This window comes from Acipenser ruthenus, chromosome 5 (genome assembly GCF_902713425.1).
Source record: "Acipenser ruthenus chromosome 5, fAciRut3.2 maternal haplotype, whole genome shotgun sequence".
NCBI classification, from domain to species: domain Eukaryota; kingdom Metazoa; phylum Chordata; class Actinopteri; order Acipenseriformes; family Acipenseridae; genus Acipenser; species Acipenser ruthenus.
Window position 1 is genome coordinate 10,982,561 of NC_081193.1, and position 23,113 is coordinate 11,005,673.

At 37.3% G+C, this 23,113-nt stretch overlaps 1 protein-coding gene across 1 annotated transcript in view; it reads right to left on the reverse strand.

Moving 5' to 3' along the window:
- Positions 1 to 23,113, reverse strand: part of nbas (NBAS subunit of NRZ tethering complex) — a 220,453-nt gene that overhangs the window by 37,700 nt on the left and 159,640 nt on the right. The window contains exons 47-48 of the mRNA XM_034004808.3: positions 20,599 to 20,688; positions 11,931 to 12,126 (exon numbers count right to left, since the gene is read on the reverse strand). Coding sequence (XP_033860699.3) covers positions 11,931 to 12,126; positions 20,599 to 20,688 — 286 coding nt within the window. The remainder of the gene's footprint in view (positions 1 to 11,930; positions 12,127 to 20,598; positions 20,689 to 23,113) is intronic.

The following is a 23,113-nucleotide window of genomic DNA, read 5'->3' on the forward strand; positions in this document are numbered from 1 at the left end:
TTTATTTTATTTTAAACAACACATTTGCCTGATATTTTGGGTAATTGTGGGGGGAAAAATATATATATATATATATATATATATATAATGTTACGCACCTCATTACTTGAAATATATATTTTTTACTAAGCTTTGTGTCTTCTGTATAAAAAGAGTTTTCCCTTCCCGCTGGCGTTTACTGTTTATTGCTTGGCAATCAAAAGGCACTGTACATGCAGCTGTGACGAAACAACAGACAGCCCACTGACTTTCCCCTGCCACTCACAAGCTGCGTTCGGACTGAACAGTGGTCTGCGGTGACTGCAGAGCGACGCGCAAGGAGGCGGCATGCGCGTCGCGTCCGGTGTGAACGCCCTTTAAGGCACTGATCCGTCAACGCTGAAAACTTCTGCAGAAGATATGCTCATTTCAAAGGGTAAAATGTTTTTACTGCTGACCCCAAGATCATTGGCAGGTCATAATTCTTCATTCTAAACTCAGCGACTGGTAATAATTCTTAAACACATGCTGAATAAATACATAACTAAAGGCAAGAGCTTGGGAAATGTATTTATTTATATATTTTTTAAACTCCATACATTTAAGCTAAATGTAAATTATCCTCAGAAGTACATTTATCTTGGAAATTCTCCATGCATTATTTTTCACCTTGAATTCAAAGGTAATGAAACATTATGATTTGTTTGAGAGTAGTTTGTTTACTCATGTGAGTAAGCGGTCTGCTACTCCATGTTGGATTTCTTCCAGTAGAGGTAGATTGCAATGAAATGCACACTATAAATAGTGTTTATTTCATTGCAATCTACATCTAGTTTATTTTACATATATTAAAATAGGGATAAAACTCAGTACAAAATTGTTTTTAATTGAAACACCGGTAAAAATCGGGTGGAAAAAATCTCAGTACACACACTTTACATGTGGAATATGATGTATAGCAGTTCTGGGTTCTGATTAATAATGTCCCTGGCATGTATGATGAACAGAATCTGTGCAAGTCGAAGCCACGTTTTCCCAAGTTAACTGGTACTTTGCGAATGTTTAGGCAATCACTGTGCTGATGGAAACAGTATCTACAGAAGGTATGAACATGATATCAGCACAACACAAGCCAGGTTTAAATGCACAACTCCTTATTAGAGTCTTGGTTTCTGAAACATTATAAAAGTATGACTTTGACACATAACAAAATTATTTTCTGTTGATTTCTACGAGGGTAGAAATTTTCAAAAACGATAAAACAAGCTGTGTGAGGAAAATACAGACGTGCTCAAATTTGTTGGTACCCTTACAGCTCATTGAAATAATGCTTCATTCCTCCTGAAAAGTGATGAAATTAAAAGCTATTTTATCATGTATACTTGCATGCCTTTGGTATGTCATAGACTAAAGCAAAGAAGCTGTGAAGAGAGATGAATTATTGCTTATTCTACAAAGATATTCTAAAATGGCCTGGACACATTTGTTGGTACCCCTTAGAAAAGATAATAAATAATTGGATTATAGTGATATTTCAAACGAATTAGTTTCTTTAATTAGTAGCACACATGTCTTGTAATCAGTCATTCAGCCTATTTAAATGGAGAAAAGTAGTCACTGTGCTGTTTGGTATCATTGTGTGCACCACACTGAACATGGACCAGTGAAAGCAAAGGAGAGAGTTGTCTGAGGAGATCAGAAAGAAAATAATAGACAAGCACGGTAAAGGTAAAGGCTATAAGACCATCTCCAAGCAGCTTGATGTTCCTGTGACAACAGTTGCAAATATTATTAAGAAGTTTAAGGTCCATGGAGCTGTAGCCAACCTCCCTGGGCACGGCCGCAAGAGGAAAATCGACCCCAGATTGAACAGAAGGATAGTGCGAATGGTAGAAAAAGAACCAAGGATAACTGCCAAAGAGATACAAGCTGAACTCCAAGGTGAAGGTACGTCAGTTTCTGATCGCACCATCCGTCGCTTTTTGAGCGAAAGTGGGCTCCATGGAAGAAGACCCAGGAGGACTCCACTTTTGAAAGAAAAACATAAAAAAGCCAGACTGGAATTTGCTAAAATGCATATTGACAAGCCACAATCCTTCTGGGAGAATGTCCTTTGGACAGATGAGTCAAAACTGGAGCTTTTTGGCAAGTCACATCAGCTCTATGTTCACAGACGAAAAAATTAAGCTTTCAAAGAAAAGAACACCATACCTACAGTGAAACATGGAGGAGGCTTGGTTATGTTTTGGGGCTGCTTTGCTGCGCCTGGCACAGGGTGCCTTGAATCTGTGCAGGGCACAATGAAATCTCAAGACTATCAAGGCATTCTGGAGCGAAACGTACTGCCCAGTGTCAGAAAGCTCTGTCTCAGTCGCAGGTCATGGGTCCTCCAACAGGATAATGACCCAAAACACACAGCTAAAAGCACCCAAGAATGGATAAGAACAAAACATTGGACTATTCTGAAGTGGCCTTCTATGAGTCCTGATCTGAATCCTATCAAACATCTATGGAAAGCTGAAACTTGCAGTCTGGAGAAGGCACCCATCAAACCTGAGACAGCTGGAGTAGTTTGCTCAGAAAGAGTGGGCCAAACTACCTGTTAACAGATGCAGAAGTCTCATTGAGAGCTACAGAAAACGTTTGATTGCAGTGATTGCCTCTAAAGGTTGTGCAACAAAATATTAGGTTAGCGGTCCCATCATTTGTGTCCATGCCATTTTCATTTGTTTTCTTATTTACAATATTATGTTGAATAAAAAATCAAAAGCAAAGTCTGATTTCTATTAAATTTGAAATAAACAATGGTGGATGCCAATTACTTTTGTCAGTTTCAAGTTATTTCAGAGAAAATTGTGCATTCTTTGTTTTTTGTGGAGGGGTACCAACAAATTTGAGCACGTCTGTAGCTTCTTAATGTTGCTTGTCTTGCCATGACACCCTGTCATGCCCTGTATGAAAACTGGTGCTAGATAAACAGGCTGCATTATACACATTGAGCCTGTGTGTGTCAAGGTACAGGGAGCTACAGAGCTTTCTTGTCTACCCCGTGCTGTGCGATTAAAAGAGAAACATTAATATTCATTGACCTCCTACACAGTATGTAGTTATCCAATACGAACCCCAAAATGGAGCAACATAGGTTTTTTCTTTCAGAGGTCGTGCAGAAAATTGGATTTTGAAAGGCTCTGTGAAGGCCAATACACACACAATAAAAAGACCTTTGAATGTCCATGTTCTATGCATCTGTAAGCTATAAAACATTTAACCCTTGCTAAGGAGAGACAACATGACTCCATATAGTATACAAGTTCACTATACCAAATATTTTATTCTTACTTCTGGGACATTTTTCAACTTTAATACAGTGCAACATAAAATGGCTTTGATAATGTTTTGCAAATGAATGCATATTCGAACACTTGTCTGAATCTTGAATGGATATCTGAACATGAAAATACCACGTTCATCTCAGCACTACTAATACACTGATACTTAAAGGTAAGGTTAAGATTCACTTTAAGGTTCCCATGATACAGTACCACAATGTTACTTTAGTCATTCATTATCTGTATACATGGCTGATATTTAACAAACATAGTTGATGTGCAGTGGTGTTAATTACTTTCAGGCACAAGAGAAACATTCATGTAGTCCAACGTTTTACCTGTTTAAATTTGAACCAACATTTAATATAAATATAATACAACTATCTTAACGTAAATCAACAAAAAGAAGCCAATAAAATGTGCTCTGTCCAGTATTTTATAACAGGTCCCTATACAAAGAAATAAACAACAAAAAAGATAACTGTGAAGCTGATTAAATATGCATTGTCACTGTGGCTCCTCCTGTTTAGTTCCATATATTAATTTACTGTAACATCATTTTTATACCCATTTTAAAGTTTATAAATAATTTATTTAGAATGTAGTTACCTTATAACAACTACATTGCCAGAATATTCCATTTCATACCTATTTAATATCTTATTGTGTGTTTTTGTAAAATGCTCTATTGTTGTTTATGATTAAATTGTATTTTACCAGGCTTGGTAAATAATGTCCTATTTAAACCATGGTGGCTGCCTCCGAATAGACTTTTAAAAGCTGCATTTCTAAAGCTCTGTGTATTAGAAGTGACCACTAAGGGTTTGCAACTGTAATTTCTGACATTCTGAAACTATGGCTACTGTGAGTTAGTAAAATGGAAAATATCTATACAAAATTAGTTACAGAGAGGGGAGAAATTACAGCTGGTCATTTTCTAAACGTTCTCAATTAAGATATGCTGCTTTTGTGAGTCTTAGAATCAGACTTCAGTGGTTGAAAGACAACATATTTTCTGTAATAAGTGATAAGCAGAAAAAAGTAATAGAGAATGATAAAGAACACATATAATAGGAGATTAAACAGAAATTATTACATATTATAAAAAATACTAACAATACAATGTATGCATTTAAATCTGTAGTCTTACACAAGCTTCCAGTATATATTCTGTGCAGGGTTGCAGATTAGTTTTTAATGGGAACTAAAGTTTAATAAAACAATAAGGAAAGCTTGGCCACAACCTTCGACGGATGATGTGAAAGACGACATTATAATTACTTCATTACTTTCAACTCTTAAATAATGAATACATATTGAAGTTTAACATTTCATTTTTGATCTATGAATAAGTTACCACCTTCTGAAACACATTTCATTTGGCAGTTAAAGGCTACCCCAGGCCCCTTGTTCAGTGCTGACCTCATTCAGAGCCCATGACTGTGCCTTGAATTTGTAAATGAAATGTATTTTTAAATAAGAAATTCGATTCCAATATACATTTAGTTAATTCCGAGGGGAAATCCATGAGTAGATCATTTTGCTTTACTTTAAAATAAAATGACAGTGCTTCTAAACCACCCTCATGTGGTATGTTAGTACACAGACTTTGAACAGCAAAAGAAACTAACAATGCTTCTAGGGGAATGTCACAAAGACGGCCAGAGTGGGTGGCGTCAGACCGGAAGCAGGAAGGAATTCAAACACAGACAGACGGTGATGGTGATGAGCTGAGTGCAATGGCTGCACTCAGCGTTTATTAACAAAATAAAAAGGTTTAACAGTACAAAAACACGGGACACGGCACTATACGCCAAAATAAAGAGACAAACAAAACAGACTAAACAGTGAACAGACAAACTGACAAACACGGTGAGTGAAAACACTAATTACTTTGCTTTGCTTTCCTTTCCTTTCTTTTCTCCTCTCTCTCCCGTTCTCCACTCACCGAACACCAACCCCCGACTGAGTGCTACGTGTCTCTATATATACTGTTGTGCTGGGATTCAATTACTAAATTAATTATTCACTTGAATCCCAGCACGTGAATTAATTCTGTGCAACCCCGTGCTCACATATTACATTTAACCAGCACGTGAAGTGATTTGTGCTCTCCTCGTGCCTAAATACAAATCTACACTTTTTAAATACACGTGAAACACAGACCCGTTTATATCCCGTGTACCAATGACTATACACCAACATTTACACACGCAACATACATACACAGATCACACAAATGCACACAGGGGCGGGGCACTTTGCCACAGGGAACTGTATATTGGGAGAGCAACTTGATCACAAACATCAGATAAATAAGATGGCACATCTTTTTTAATATCTTTAATGGAAAAATCAATAAATTGATTTAACGGTTCAGAAATGGAACCATGTGGCTCCAAACTATGCAAATTTATATACAGTACATATCGCCCAAAAAATATCGCAAATTTATATATGGAATATATCGTCCATAAATTACAGCATCACGCACCATCCCTTCTATTTGTGAATTCACCTCCTTGTCTTAACTTATTCGAGACTCCAATTACTACCTCGTTCTTGATCAGCTATTGTATTTGAAAAAAATGAAAGTGTGTAACACCAACGACAAAAATACACGTCCGGTATACATGCAGTCACGTGGGATGTTGACTTTCAATCCACGGCCACTACAGAGCTTCAGTGCATAGCATTTCACACAGGAGTTAAGACGGTTCAGAGACGGCATGAAATATGACGGCTCTGTGACGGTATAAGCAATTCACACAGACCATAATATATACAGTCGACTCCTCATAATTGCATGGGCTCGGGACCATTGTGAGGTCATGCATATAACCAGAGTATGCAGATAACAGGAGTGAGGGAATACAATGGGATACAATGACAATAGGTCTATAGGTATGTGTACATGTATATATGACTCGTTTTGATCAGATGCATAACTTTATTTGTCCCTTATATTTTATTACAAGTAACTTAAAACACTGAACAAGTTCAGAAAAATAAACCAACAAAATAAATGATACGCTCAATGCAACAACACTACTCTCTGGAAACGCACAATATAAAAAGTACAATAATGTACTAACAGCCAGCATAAATTAAGTTACTTTTATATATTTTATTACAAATAACCCAAAATACTGTAAAAGCAAAGAAAAATAAAACAACTTGAAATATGTTATGCACTCAATTCAGACATCACTACTCTCTGGCAATGCACAATTTGAACAGCTGGCATAAACGAAGTTATTGTAACAGTACAGTTAAACATAATAGGTGTGTACAGTACCTTACCATAGATCTTGTGAGTACAATGGAGCAAAACAAATAATTGATGGAAGTATGCACAGTATTCGTCCGATTGAGCTGATAAACAACTGTAAAAAACGGTCACAAGACTGACAACCATTTGCCTCCATGAAGGCTCGTAGTGTGCTGGCTCAAGAGTTTTACAGATGCGTTTTGCCATTTTCTGTGTCTTTCTTGCTGGCTTTTCTTTCTGTCATACGTCACTGCTATTTCTGAAACGCTCAACCATCCTTTTTTTTTTTTTAAATACTCTGATGTTGCTTGCATTATGCAATTATCTAAATTAAAATGCAATGTACAATGGACTTTGGGACTGCACATCTTTATGCAATTAAGCAAATTATACATTTAGCCGATATGCATTTATCCGTATCATACAATCATAGAAAACGATGCACCAAAAAAACCGGACCAGCTGCATGCTATGCAGTTAAGCGATTTATGCAATTATCCAGTATGCAAATAATTGGAATAAATTGTAAAGATAATTACTGTATGCATTTTCTCCTTTGCTACGTGACAGGTTTGACCTCTCATATCAGCATCAATGAAATGCATGGATTTAAGTACAGCAACTGATCATATGGTTTCTAAGTTGAATCTGGACCGAATCTCTCCAGTCACCACCCTCTTTAATTTTTGAATTGCGGGAAAGTTGTCATTGGAAAAAAACAAGATGGCTGTCGAGTAATCCCTGCATGAGAGGATGTACAATGGACGCAAATGTATTTGCAGTGGTTTCAGCAGATAGAACAGTTACAGCAAAATACAATGGCTTTAATGCAGTCACAAGAGACTCAGCTATCTGCCAGCACTCATCTCTCATTTCAAGAGTACGAGCATCAGTGACTTTAGTGATTCGTCTGTCGCTTAAGACAGCACAAATTACCCATCTCCGTTCCAAGAGACGCTCAAGCATACAATAACTACTGTTCCAACACGTTTTTACGAGCTGGTGTTGTGGAAGGTTCATGACACACTGCTTCCAGCACATTCCAAACACAAGTGCTATGCTTATAGTGTCCGATTTCAGGCCGGCATTAACTGAAAGCTGTAATGAGCGTGCAGTACACGAGAGGTCTTGTGCATTGCAACTTTTTTTTGCCAAGATTACGCATGTTTGAAGCATTGTCATGGACTATTGCAACTGCCATGTAGACGCCATATTTCTATGACATTTTTAACAAATCTGGCAAGTACGCCTGACATGTGCCGCTCCTCTATAGCTTAACTGTAGCCTATTTGAATTGTGCATACGTACATTATATGACAGCTGACATCTACTGTAGATTTTATTTGAATTATACAACTGAAATCTTGGTATAGAAAATGGCATATTACATATTACAATAAAGTTTCCTTGAGTGATTGTGGATTTGCTTTTAACACCTGTGTCTTACCCACACAAGAACGAAGAACAGGTGTCAAGGACACACAGCGATGCACTAGGAATGTGATCGAGATCATTGACGTGGATTTTGCCTAAACCAGAATTCATGGTTCCTTCAATGATGGCAAGGCGTCCAGGTCCTGATGCAGCAAAGCATCCCCAAACCATGACCACCACCGTGCTTGACCGTTGGTATGAGGTTCTTACTGTGGAATGCAGGGTTTGGTTTTCGCCAGACATAACGGGGCTCATGTCAGCCAAAAAGTTCCAATTTTGACTCATCTGTAAATAGAACATTGTTCCAGAACTCTTGAGGATTATCCAGGTGCTTTTTTGCAAACTTGAGACGAGCATTCATGTTCTTCTGCCATGAATCCCATTTTTGCCCAGTGTCTTTCTGATGGTGGAGTCATGAACACTAACCTTAGCCGAGGCGAGAGAGGCCGGCAGGTCCCTGGATGTTGTTCTAGGGTTCTTTGTGACTTCCTGGACAATTTTATGCCTTGCTCTTGGAGAGATTTTGGCAGGACGGCCATTCCTGGGAAGATTCACTACTGTCCTAAACTTTCTCCATTTGGACAATATGGCTCTGACTGTGGTTCGGTGGAGCCCCAGAGCCTTAGAAATGGCTTTGTAACCCTTTCCAGACTGATAGGCATCAACAGCTTTTTTCCGGAGGTCTTCAGGAATTTCTTTTGTTTGTGGCATGATGTGCCTCTAGAACCTGTGTGCTGACAACTTCATTTTGATGGTAAGGGCCAAAGTTAGTCAGATATATATTGGGCAGGGCTGGCCCAAATCAGGCCTGGTTGTTAACCAAAGTACTCAAACAGCTGACCCTAATTATCCCTTTAATTGGGTTGAGTTAACTAGGGGGGGGGGGGGGGGCAATAACTTTCACACCTGAAGATTGCATGTTTGATTACCTTGCACACCACACAAATGAAAGAAGCACCAAACTTTGGTGTCATTTTTTCTCTCAGACTCCCTCTATATACTACTACAACTCACAAAAAAATCTGACCAAATACAACGTGAAAAATGTGCAAAAATGCAGAAAATCAGACAGGGGGTAAATATTTTTTCACGGCACTGTAGGTCTCATTACTATACCACGAGTTCGATACAATAACACTGGCTTATGAAAATCCTGCCCGTAGTTTCTTGTTGTTCCCTAAACAAACTATAAAAAGTAATTGTGTGCGTCACCAAACAAAAATTAATTTATGATAAATCCAACGAAGATTACAAAGACTTTGAAAAAAAAAAAAAAGAAAACATGGAAAGACATTGCCGTGGACTTGGGCTTGAATACTATGTGTTATAAAACATGAAATTATGAACTGATAGCATACATAAACACATGGATTTTGTGCAGTATAGGTTATAACACACATATACTTTTTATTTCAATTGTAGTCGAGGAAGTAAAGAAACAATGGCGTAACCTGCAAGACACATATCAGAGAAAGACGCGTCACAGGGCAACCAAAAGCAGTCAGGACTTAATAACAGTCAGAAAGTGATGGAATTTCTGGCTCCATACACAGAGAGTAGAAGGTAACTGTGGTAAAAGTATTTCGGTAGCTTATTACTAGCTTCCCAACTTTTAGATATATTTATTACAGGAGCAAGAGTTTGAAGTAAAATATTGGTCATATGATTTCTGACGCTATGACAAGTGTATTCAGTTGTGTAATATCATATGTTTGTTTTTATTACGTATTGCGTAACAACATTATTGTAGATCTAGTAGAAACATAATAATTAGGAAATGTTTTAACTTCCATCTTTAGTGCACTAAATGAAAAACATGGATGAAAAACACAGCGATTATCACCTTGTCCTAGCTTTGGATAACATTTTGACATATCACTATGGATCGGGTACAAGCTGCTGCATGGCTATAGAAGAAAGAGGCAAGAGATTGTATTGGGTTCACTAACCCAATAAACAAGCAACATATTCTTCTTCTTCTTCTTCTTCTTCTTCTTCTTCTTCTTCTTCTTATTATTATTATTATTAATTACTATTATTATTATTATTTATAAAATACATTCTGCAATATTAAAATATCGTAATATGTGTGGTTTACTCAATTTAGGATAGATACTGCTTATCATATAGTAGGATATTGCTGCACTGCTAATATGTGTTAACAGTCCTTTACACGGACAGTACAGTCTGTAATGCAATTGAATTTGATTAGCTGATTCACACTGGGGGTGAGGAATGAATGCTTGGCATGAGATTTGCTTTTATCCAGGTGTGGCACTTGATGTCGAGTGATTTAGTGGGGGTGGGTTAAAAAGTGAGAAATAATCTGTGATATCTTTTCTTATCTCCCTTGTCATGCTGAAGTATGAGGATTATTTTGCATATCGAATAAACACACATACTAAAGCATGTACTGTGAATACAAATATTTATTTAGAATAAAACACTGTATATATGAAAGAACAAGCTGTTTAACAGGTGCACTACTTGTAGCCATAGTTTCTGTTTTCCTTGCCATCCCGAGCTGTTCATTTATTCTGTCCCTCATGGGTTTGTAGTGAAATTTTACAAACGTTTCTGAAAAAACGAGGACCTTTGAATTTTTAATTCTGCTAGATAATCATTAGAGAACTGAAAATTGACAAATATCTAGTGGTTAGGTAGGTGACTGCCTCTGTATAATGGCAATTTAATTTTGCAGGAGCTGGCCAGTTTCCCAGTGCCATATTGATTTGTAGGACTAGTACTTATAGCACCTAGAGAGTAATTAAATATTAAGGCCCCTTTGATGTACGCAAAGTCTGACTAAGACGATTACCAGAGACTTTGAGTATGGCTTTCAGACAAATCCAAGTAATGGAACTTCATAGTATTGTTAATGTTAATTTCAAAAAAGAGAAAAGCAAGACCTTGTGGGCAATAATTTATATAATAAGCAACGTAATTGCTACAGTACCCACTCTGCTAAGAAAATAAAATGATATTACAAAACAGATGCAACTTAAAGAATAACAGAGAAAGCTGGTCACAACAAAGTTTAATCCCACCCCCCCACATAATAACTTAAGAAATATATGACCTAACATGTGGGCCTTAACATTTTTAGTCTCACTGACTGAAAATAAATAAAGCCTCAAAATCAATGTAAAGTACTAATTAGGCTATATATTACATTCTGCTTTAATTACCACAGCACACATTCAACATCTGATTAAAAACAATTAAATATAAAATTGGTTACTGGTTAATATAACACATGTTTTACCCAGGAGATCAGAAAACTCCTTGTTATAATGTTCAATCTACCCGTCTGATTGTGTCTTTTTTTTAAATCTGTAGAGATCCTCTTAATGCCACTTAACCAAGCTTGATAGCTTTCATAAAAACCATGCAGATGCATTGTGCTGGGTTTTGATTACTCTACACATTGATGTTCACATTTTTATAGCCAGCAGGCTGATTTATAGCCTTTCACTGCACAACACTGCACTATATATTATAGGAAAAGTGGAATCCTGCCATTCAGTTTCATTTGGATACTTAATTGTAAAAGCCCACGATAACACAGCACTTCAGTTTGGAACTGAACAAACATCAAAGAGTCCATATCAACAGCATAGATTTAAAAAATAAAACATTCAGGACTTTAAAAAAGAAAGACCAAAAACACTTGGCATGTAATAGCTTTAACGACAGGGCACATCTCTATGAAGGGCTGCGTTATAGAACACACTTTACACAACAAACACGTTACTTTACATGTGCTGCATCCTGTTTTGTACAGACACACACACACCGCTCATACGACAAAAATGCACATATATGTAAACTGAACGTATGACAAATTATTGTTGGCAGTGCTCTTGAATAGACGCAAATTAAAGTTGTGGTTTAACAACGCACTTAATTCATATTACCTGTCTGTGGGGCCAGATTGCTTTCAGTACTGCCTGGGTCCTGAAGAACACAAGTAGTTTACTGTCTTCGTCACTCAGATGAAAGGCCTGTTCCAGGATCTGCAGGACCTCAATCCGTGGTTTCACTGGAAGGGACACGTTTCCACAGAAGGGCCGTAACCAGTCAAGGAGGTCATCGGATGAAACTAAACTTCCCCTACAAAAAACAAACAAACACCTTAATAGCAGCACAAACTAAAAAGTTGAAAATAAATTTAAATCCAATACGAAAGAAATTCTAAAAATCAACAACTTGGTAAACCGATTAATTAAAAATAAATAAAGAAAAGAAAAGAAAAAAAAGAAAACTTATTTCTGATAGTTTGTTGAAAGCAGAATATTATGAATTGGACATTCCTGAAAATGAAACCAAATGCAAGTGTGAAATACTTACACACATACCCCGGTCAAAAACTTAAACAAGGCTTTTACCTTACCCTGCATCAGTTTGATTACACCACGAAATAACTATATTACAAATGACAAATGATATTTAAAATTCAATAGAAAATGCTTTCTTTATGGTCGTACTTACTTTGTAGGTTAGTCAATGAGCTTTCTTATTTGTTATGTAAATCATAGAAAACAGACGACCATAAATAACGCGGCCATTTACATATTATTGAGGATGATGAAGATGGGTGGGCGGAATCCATTGCAGCGTGTAATGTACTTTTGTTTTTCAAATTTGGTGCGTTTCCCGTGAACGAGCAACATAGATGAGAGTGAGGGCATATGTGAATATTGCCAGGGTCGGGGTCAATAATTGTTGTGATTGTTCAACGGCCTTCATTGAATGTAATTGACTAACATCGACTTCAATTGAAGTAATTTGTTGCCACTGTGAGAAGCTCATTTTAACAGAACACTGCTAATTACAATGTGTTGGAACTGATTAAAGGTTCATGGGAATTTGAATTGGACTTGGGAATTGGGAATTGATTATAAAAAGGTATTGAAAAACAGGAATTGACCCCAACCCTGCTGCAGAAATTAAAGCAGTAGTAGACGCCATTGAAGCTTTAATAGTACTGAAATATGCAGGCTTTCTGAAAAGCGTGTGAGAGCTGCTGGTGGTGGACCAATGAGACTGTTTAAGAACTACTGCAACCAATTACATAGAACAGACAAATGTGTAATTTTTTACTAATTGTGCTATATTACAATTAATGTCCCGTGCATCATAGTAGTAAAGCTATAAATTAGTTAGCTGTAAATAAAATGCATAATGTAACAGAATTATGTAAGATTTGTAAAATGGTATACTTAATACAAAATATCCTTGCAATGCAATAGTAAATAGGTATTTAATAATGACTCTTTTAATAAAGACAATTTGGGTTTAATATTAAGTGAAGCAGTCAGATGGCAGATGACATGGAAGTTCTTAGTGGACCCAAAATTTTATGACAACTTGAAAGGTGTTTTAAGGGAAATGGCACCTCTGTCTAAACATCCTTTCCCACAGTTTAAACTTGAAAGGAAATAGGCAAAAGGCTTACTCCTTCCTCTCTTTTCAACTATAGTTTTATTGCCTTGTGAGTGAGGCCCCATGTGATCAATAATATTATTGATTCATAGGAGGCTTGTAAAACTTGCATCAGTATGTAACAGAGGCAGGACTAGTTAAAATAAGGTACAGACCTTTCTGAGAAGTGAAGCGATGAAGGGGCTGTATGAGGATAGCTAGTAGGACCTGATCTTTAGAGGGACATGTGTACTGATGACTGCTGCATTTTTGTCAGCTTCATTGATGTGTTGTTATTCGAAGTGTTTGCTCAAGAGCTATAGATCGGAATTGAAGTATGTGCAAGGCCATCCACACAGAAGGAGCAAAGGAGCAGAAGGATAGAGAGAGGGGAATTGTACATAAAGGTTGATTTTATTATATTTGTAGCTTGAAACACAAGAGACACATAACTACAATGCATGATAAACACTTACACATATTGTAATGACCACAGCATGATAGTTTAGACTTGGGTGTATACGGAGTTCATACCCAGCAGAGGACATCAGGTGGCTCGGGGTACCTCGTGGCCGACCCTATCGCAGTAAGACCCCCCCATCTTTATTTCTAAAAGTGGTGTATGTTGGATAACAGGGCAGCAGTGTGGAGTAGTGGTTAGGGCTCTAGACTCCTGACCGGAGGGTCGTGGATTCAATCCCAGGTAGGGGACACTGCTGCTGTACCCTTGAGCAAGGTACTTTATCTAGATTGCTTCAGTAAAAACCCAACTGTATAAATGGGTAATTGTATGCTTATATATATATATATATATATATATATATATATATATATATATATATATATATATATATATATATATATATATATATATAATGTGTACAAAATAATGTCATTGTATGTAAAAATAATGTGATATCTTGTAACAATTGTAAGTCACCCCAGATAAGGGTGTCTGCTAAGAAATAAATAATAATAATAATAATAATAATAATAATAATAATAATAATAATAATAACATGGAAAGAAGTTTGTTAGTTTTAAAATGAGATTATCAGAGGAGGTATAGTAACTGGTAAATGCAAGATTGCAAGATTTCATTTAATTGCACTGATGACGACCGTCTGCCTGCTGGAATAAACACAATCGCACATTGCTGGAAGAACCAATGCGCTCAAGAGATAACATAGGTTAAGCACAAAAGATCAAAGGGCCACACCAAGACAACACCATCTTAGGCAGTGTGAGCCAGAACCAGTTTTCTTTACGACAGATACACGAGACCCTCCACAGGGTGCCCAGGTTGATTGAACCCACAAAGAGAAGGAAGGGGGGGGGGGGGGGGGGGGCTGAGGTCAGTGGCTACTTAATCAAGGTGCACTCAGCTCAGCTCACTTCTCTCTTTCATTAAGACTAGTATTGGAGACTTGTCGATCGAGAAGCCCTGGAGGATCAAACCTACAGTATTGCATTATATTATTTTGTTCTGTTATGTTTTGTTTTGAACTTAAGTTTTGCACCGTGCAGTTTGCATATGAAAATGTGATCTGTACTGTTTTGCTTTGAGCATTCTTTTTGTTTCTGGAATTAAAACTGTATATATTGAATAAACCAAACTAATATCTGAGGAAAAGGACTGTGCATTTCTTTCATCAAGAAACAACTACTCACTGCTTTTAAAAAACTCCTTCACATACTGAATATTTCTTTTTTACAAGCAGATGAGCCCTCCAAACAAATCTCCTTTGGATCAGGTAACCTTTTCTTATGCAGTGGATTGTGGGACACTAGAAGAAGACTAATGCTGGTTCTTTATTTTTTGGTGTGTTTAGTTACAAACTTGCTGGGATTTTCTCCCAAAATAAATCTGGATGTGACTGAACTTGGCATCTAGTCATCTGCAGTTTTTCTTATTGTTACACTGACTTTGAGATTGAGATATATATATATATATATATATATATATATATATATATATATATATATATACATATATATACATATAATAATGACGACACAGTACTGTACATTAAAGATAGGAAGATTTTAGAATAAACTCAGGAATTACAAAATTTGATAATATATAGATATTTAAGATATTGGTTAACCATAAACAGACAAATCGTTTTCTTAATTGACTCATGTTCACATTATTACAGCATTTGTAATTCTATCTATCTATCACAAAATTACCTAATCATGACCGGATGACACCTTTGACATATTTATGCTTAATTCATAGTATTGTAGCACCGAGCGTGCTGTGGGTTCCAAGCGGGAGGTTAGTTTAGTGGCGGCGACGGTGAAATGATACAAACAATGTTTGAGGTTGAAAGGCACTTAAAAGTACCGTTTATTGCTCTTTTATGAACCCCTAAAAACTAAAAAAAAACCAGCCTCAAACAAAAAAAGCCCTAATATAGCCCAACCGGACTTGGTCATTGGTCAACTAAGGTTTTCCCTAATTAGCATGCTAGCCCCCCAATCCCCAACTAACTATACTCCCACCCAATCCCAGCTGTACACAGTCGGCACCCATGCACCAATCATATCTTACTAATATACTACACAATTAACCTCGCATCCCACCACCACCCTCCGATTTCAGAAACAGATTTAAACACAATTCAAATCTCTCCTCTCTCTGCTGACACAGCTGTTGGGCTTTTAAACAAGGTCTGGTTCGACTTACAATTCTATTTTGCTTGTTGCGGATGGGAAGGACTGCGCAACCTGACACAGAAGTCGTTTTGTCATCAATACAGATGAAAATGGTCTGGAGTGACCCTGTCATTTAATGAGCAAACAAAATCCATAAAGATGTCAATGAGATCACTCTTGAAAGTACTCGTGGTTAAATGTCGTTAAATGCAGGTCAATTTGACCCATTTTGGATTTAAAATATTAATTACTCTTCCATTGTAAATCATATGTGTATGTCCATTTTTGACTTTTCCTTAATATAGGAATTAAATATCATGAATGCGTTTGATAGCCAGAATCGCAAAAATGATAAAGTTATAAACAGTTCTACCTAGAACCGCCACGTGTGTCAATTTGACCCATGCATTACAATACATGTATTTTATTTTAATATAACGCAAGATATTCTATTTTATTTTGTAAATGCAGCAAACAAGACACGCCTCCTCCTCCTAGCACACATGTTTTTTTTTTATTTCAAGCCTTTATTTGTTTGTACACTGACTATGAGACAGAGATTGCTATGATTGTGGATTTGTACAATTGCACCAAGATGCCAACTCAGTGAAAGCCCAGTTGCTTTATTTCTCAATGTACCTGGGAGACAGCAATCCTTTGTTTTATTCCAGAAATGCAACTGGGAATATATCAGAAAGAAATATTTAATCTTGTAAATAGTCAGTTTGATTGGAATACGGCAAGCTGTACTCAGATGCATACAGCAAACTGAAATGACAGGTAGGATAACAACTTATGTGCCTAATATGAAACGTATGTTATAGGACCTAAAGAGATGCAAGATTGAGGTTATAGCTTCCTGCCACCCCCGCTTCCCAGTGAGTAGTTATAGAGGTGTGTGTTACAGTAATCTTACTCAAATTCATATTATCCCTGCTCAATCACTTGCACTAGACAGGACTGTTCTACGTTTATGCTTATTTAATGTCAGGTCTCTGTCTAATAAGGCTCAGTTAATTAGTGATTTTATTAAGGATTACAGGACTGATATTTCATCATTAACTGAAACTTGGCTTGGACCTAATGACAATGTTTCCCTGATTGAGGCTTCCCCATCTGTCCCAGGTTATTCATCTTTTGAATTGTTAACATTAACACTAAATAGTGCACTACCTGTTCATATTATAATTATCTATCGACCACCTAAGTCAAAACCCATTATTTTTAGCTGAATTTAGTGACTTGCTATCTTCATTGACAGTCCATTATGATAGGATTCTTCTACTGGGTGATTTTAACCTACATGTTGATACAGAATCTGACTCCACTTCTGTGGAATTTACACCTCATTGACTGGTATCTTAGATGTTGTAGCGCCAGTCAAAATTCGGAGGGTGTTTTTTAAAAAAAAAAAAAGTTCACCTTGGTTTAATGATGCTATTGTTGCACAGTATTACCTATTAGTGCCTCTAATGCCACTATGGTCTTTTCTTTGATTACCCTTCAAGAGCTGACAGCTCTGATTCAGCACATGAGAACTACAGCATGTTCTCTTAACCTCATTCCTACACACTTATTAAAAAAACGCTCTCTGAGTTATTATTACCCACATTTTAAAAATTATAAATAGTTCTCTTTCTTCTGGTATTGTTCCCTCAGCACTTAAGGTAGCTATAGTAAAGCCAATGCTCAAGAAACACAACTTGGATTCTAAACTCATTAATAACTACAGGCCCATCTCCAATCTTCCATTCTTAGACAAGGTTTTAGAGAGGGTTGTTGCATTTCAAGTACAAAGTTTTTTAACTCCTAATGGTGTATCTGAAAAATGTCAGTCCGGATTTTGTACTGCACATAGTACAGAGATAGCCCTTGTCAAAGTTGTAAATGACCTACTGATAAGCTCTGACTTGGGCTTTCCATCAGTTCTAATTCTTCTTGATCTAAGTGCTGCTTTTGACACCACAGACCACTCCATCTTATTAAATCGGCTCAAATACTTAGTGGGACTATCTGGCCTTGTCTTATTCTGGTTTCAATCTTACCTATCTGATAGGTATCAATTTGTCTCTATTTAGTCCCCCGTGAAAAGCGCGGCAAATTTTTCCAAATTCTGCGGCAAAGGTCCATGATTTCTGCAACAGAAGTTCTTGAATTCTGTGGTAGCCTTTTAAAAGTTAAAACCAACCTGTTTTTTTGTTAATTTCTTTTTTTTATAGGGCTGTTTTCAAAGTTTATTACAGAATAGCAAATGAATACACAAAAACATTTATTGAAACTTTAATAACTTTTATTAATTCCAAAAACTAAATTGTGAGGCCACTGTCAGCAGGTAGAAAAGTAAAATAAATTATCAAATAAATACTGGCGTTTTCCAGTTTTAAACCTTTACTGCTATGAGGAAAGAAAATACTTTTAAAGTGATTAACTGCACCTAAAAACTATAAAACTGACCTGAAATAAAAATAAATAAATAAATAAAAATGTTCTCCAATTCCTCAGGACTGTGGTCAGGTATTTAAAGTCCTGCTTTCCCATTGAAGTCGAGGAAACAGGGCTCTGATAGTTTCTTCAGAAACGACATGCATGGTCTGCAAAACAGTTAACCCCCTTCCTCATACAAGAGTCTCGGATATTCCTCAGCATGACCAGCGGCTGTTTTATTTATTTCCTAAGTGGCTTTTGCCTCCAGGCACATGTTTGCTCTTAACAAATGTATCCATGTTAGCTGAGGATTTTAATAGCCAAAGCACGTCACTGTCTAAAACGAGTGGTTTGCTTTTCCTAAGAGAGGGTTGAGCAAGATAAACAAAGCAGAGGTATTCAAAAATCTCACTGCGCCACCTTGTGGAATGTTTAAAAAACTTGAATTTGTTCTTATGAATGCTAGTTAGGCTTGTTGCAACCCAGAGTGCATTCCGCGAAATCGCACCGCGATCCGCGAAATTGATTGCGGTGTTCCACATTTGCTATTTTCATTATATATGTTACCACTGGGTGATATCGTCAGGAAACATGGTGTGAACTTCCATTGCTATGCGGATGACACCCAGCTGTATTTGTCTTTAAAACCTGGTGATATTTCTGTCGGGGTGTTATTTGCTGCTTGCCTTGCTGACATCAAGTGCTGGATGTCTCAAAACTTCCTAATGTTGAATTCAGATAAAACAGAGGTTATGTTTGTAGGCTCCCATAACCAATTAAAAAATGTAAGATTGCATGAGTTTGACCCTAGAAGTCTTTTATCAAATCCTAAAACTGAAATACAAAATGTAGGGGTTCTCTTTGATCCTGATTTATCATTTGAGTCTCATATTAGGGAAGTTTCTAAAGTATCCTTCTATCACTTGAAAAACATAGCCAAACTGAGATCTATTATCTCCTTATCTGACACAGAGAGACTAACACATGCCTTTGTTTCTTCAAGAACTGATTACTGTAATGCACTCCTCTCTGGCATCCCAAAACATGCGGTGTCCCGCCTACAGCTTGTTCAGAATGCCGCTGCTAGAATTTTGACTAAAACCCAAAAATATGAGCATATCACCCCTATTTTAGCCTCCTTGCACTGGCTCCCTGTTCAATATAGAATTTATTTTAAAATCTTATTATTGACCTATAAAGCCTTGAATGGAGCAGTACCTAGCTATTTGCAGGAGCTACTGACCACGTATCTCCCAAATCGCACTTAGATCACAGGAAGCGGGGCTGCTTGTTGTTCCCAGGGTCAATAAAAGGTAGGGCTTTTTATATTACTTTTAGAAAAAAATATTTCGGTTTTACAGGCTTGTATGTACCAGTTTACACAATAATGTTAAATGGAACTGCGTCTGTGTTTACAACACAGCTCCTGGATGCAGGCACAGTCAGCTGGCAGACGCATACACTCCTCCATAGAGTACAATGCAGCCCTCATACTGGAAGTAGTGTTAGTTTCTTTTTATGTAGTATTAGAAACAATGATTTTGGTTTTACAGTTTTGTATGTACGTATACCTGTTTCTTTTGAAATGTATATTTTTTCTCTATTTGTAGTCATGTTGTATATGCACTCATTTTGAAAATAAAGCCTTTTATTTTTAATTATCCATTAAAATACGATGTTTCTGCGATGCAAATGTTAGATACGACGTTCATGAATAAAACTTTTGAGTTGTATCCGATAGTATGTCTTTCATTTTCATAACGAAGCAGTTTAAAAATGTATGGGTCAAAATGACCCACATGGTGGTTCTAGGTAGTTTGAAAATCCAGCGGTTCTAGTGTTAAAAAAGCTAGTTTGTGTAACTATTTTTAAGAAAATAAATGTAGACATTTTAAAAGTGAAATAACTCACTCCAGTACAGCCTCATGCCTCACAACGCACCTAGGATGTGTGTTAATAATTGTCTTACCACACACCCTGTCTTGGGTTATTTCTAACATAAACCTGTGAACAACTGTTTTCTGGGATACTTAATTACTTAAAACATCTTGGCAATTATAGTAAGTAGTGGCTTACCCGTTCTCAACATTTGCATGCACTGCTGTTACGATTCCTTCAAGAACATGCAAAGGGTCTCTCCTACAGGTCAGAACCGAATCATCACCACTGTAAGAGGAGAAAAAAACCCAAAAAAGTTAAAACATGTCATGTGCACAATAGGGGGAAAAATGCTATTACAGTAGGTTAGCTATTTTGGGTCAGTTAATTTCACTTGTTGGCGCGTGTTTTTACATTTCCCTTCTCTAACATTAAAATATGAAATACAATTATCAAATAAATTTAATACAAATACAAAAAAAAAAAAAAGATAACTGATAAACGGGGATTATGTGTCAGCCACCAATAGGTATTTCACACCAGCTGAAATAATGCACTAGAATTGAGGATATCACTTGCTGAATGCAGGATAACTGAACTATAGCAGATATTCAATGCATTTTTCCCCCTTTGTAACTAACTACACTGAACATGAAAAACAGTGGCTTGACACTGAGCTGTAGATTAATGAAAGGGCCATACTTTCTGTTTAATTTAGACATATGTCCTCTGCTCTTTTTCCTTTAACAGCAGCAGCTACCATATTCGTTCTCATTGCTATGAATACAATGAATCTGACCATGACATGTGGAACCATATATATATATATATATATATATATATATATACATATATAAAGTGAATATTCAAACAAATATTTTTGACATGTATTCGGATACAAAAATGACATATTCGCTGCAAATGACAAAAATACCTTGCACTTATTTAGCGTCTCACCAGAATTTGCACGACAGTTTCAAAAAATGGCAAATGGAAAAGAGCTCTGTGTGATCTGTGAATCAACACAGCAGCTCTTGAGCCTCTATTTAAAAGTATTATTATTTTTTTTTCAAATAACATTTTCTTGGGTGAAAGTTTAAGCATAAATTCCAATGTCAGCTTTGTCGTTGAAGTTTCATAAAGCAGACTAAATCTGTTTAATAGGATTAACCAAAGATAATTAAACCTCTACCAGAAACAGCTTTTTTTCACAGACTTATGCAATTCTTATCATCTTAATAATCTGCTATCAGAGATGCAGGTTAACCAAGAGCTTTTAGTTTGGAGCTGTATCAGTGTAGTGTAATTAAACTGATAATGGATCTCGGGACTTCATTTCTCTGATATAGTAATCAAAGATTTCCTAGAGCAATACAGGATAAGACAGTAGACTTGAATACAGATGAAGTTAACTGAAACTGCATGATCATTCTTAATATTTTTTACACTATATTGAGAATTTCAATTCTGGTTATAACATAATTGAAATCTGATTTGGAAAGTGCATCGCAATTTAACTGACCATAGAACAAATGACTAGATAACTCAGACGCAGTGTTCAACACAGATACAAAGCAAAGGAGATATGTACCAACTGAGAATGTTTTTCCTATGGGTTTTGTACAAAATTTTGTAGACTTAAAATGCAAGCATCAAAAGAAAACATTTGGTAATTACCATATCCCTGGTTCACTGAGCAACTGCCTGAGCTGGAGACTGGGCACAAATGAGCCAGCCGTCCAAATAATTGAGTACTGTGATACCTTTGAGTCTCAATGGGGCCAGTATAGCTTCCATGCATTTCGTAAAGGCACGGGGAGCTAGACAGAAGCCAAACGGCAAGACCCGGAACTCGTACACTGTTCCCTGAAAGGCGAACCGCAGATACTTCATGTGAGACGGTTTTATGGGGATGTGGAAATAGGCGTCTTCGAGGTCTACCGTGGTGAATCACTCACCTGGCCTGAATGACTGCAACAGCCGTTGCATCGTCAATACTTTTAACCTCCTTCGGCTCACATACAGGTTGACCTGCCTGAAGTCGAGGATTGTTCTGAGTCCACCATTGCGCTTGGGCACCAGGAAGCACTGGAGGTGTGTCGTTTTTTTGGAAGCAAGTGCACTAGCTCCTTTGTGGATTCCCATGCACGGTGAGAGTGCTGCAGCATCTCCCCCACGGGTACGCCCCAGTGCTTTGTCCCCATCAGGCAGCTGTGTCTGGGAAAGCCAAAGCTGCCTGTGTGCGGCTACCAGTGCAGCCAGGTTTCTACCCACCACCTTCCCATTCAGCTTAGACAAACAGAGCAGATTTTTATTAACCAGGCGTAGCTCATCCAGCTGTAGTGGTGATGGCCTGTGGTAGTCAGAGACGGGCAGCAGCTAATGTGACTGGTAGGCTACCAGAATGCTGTTGAAGTGTCCCAGCTATGCGGCAAACATACTAACTGAATAGGCACGCTTAAGGATCACCTTTGGAGACCCTATACTGCTTGTTGAGGCACATAGCATCCTTGGACAGGAGAAGATGGGCCTGGCCGAAAGGGCCAGGCCCATCTTCTCCGCATCATGCACACTATAAGGGTGTCCATAGACCGGGAAACAGCCTGAGCTGTAGCTGGGTGATCCCAGGATGACTGGATCTCAAAGAGAAAATCCGGGTGTACTGAGGGGAGGGGGGATACGGGAGAGGTGGCAGGCTTGTCACTGAAGTTTG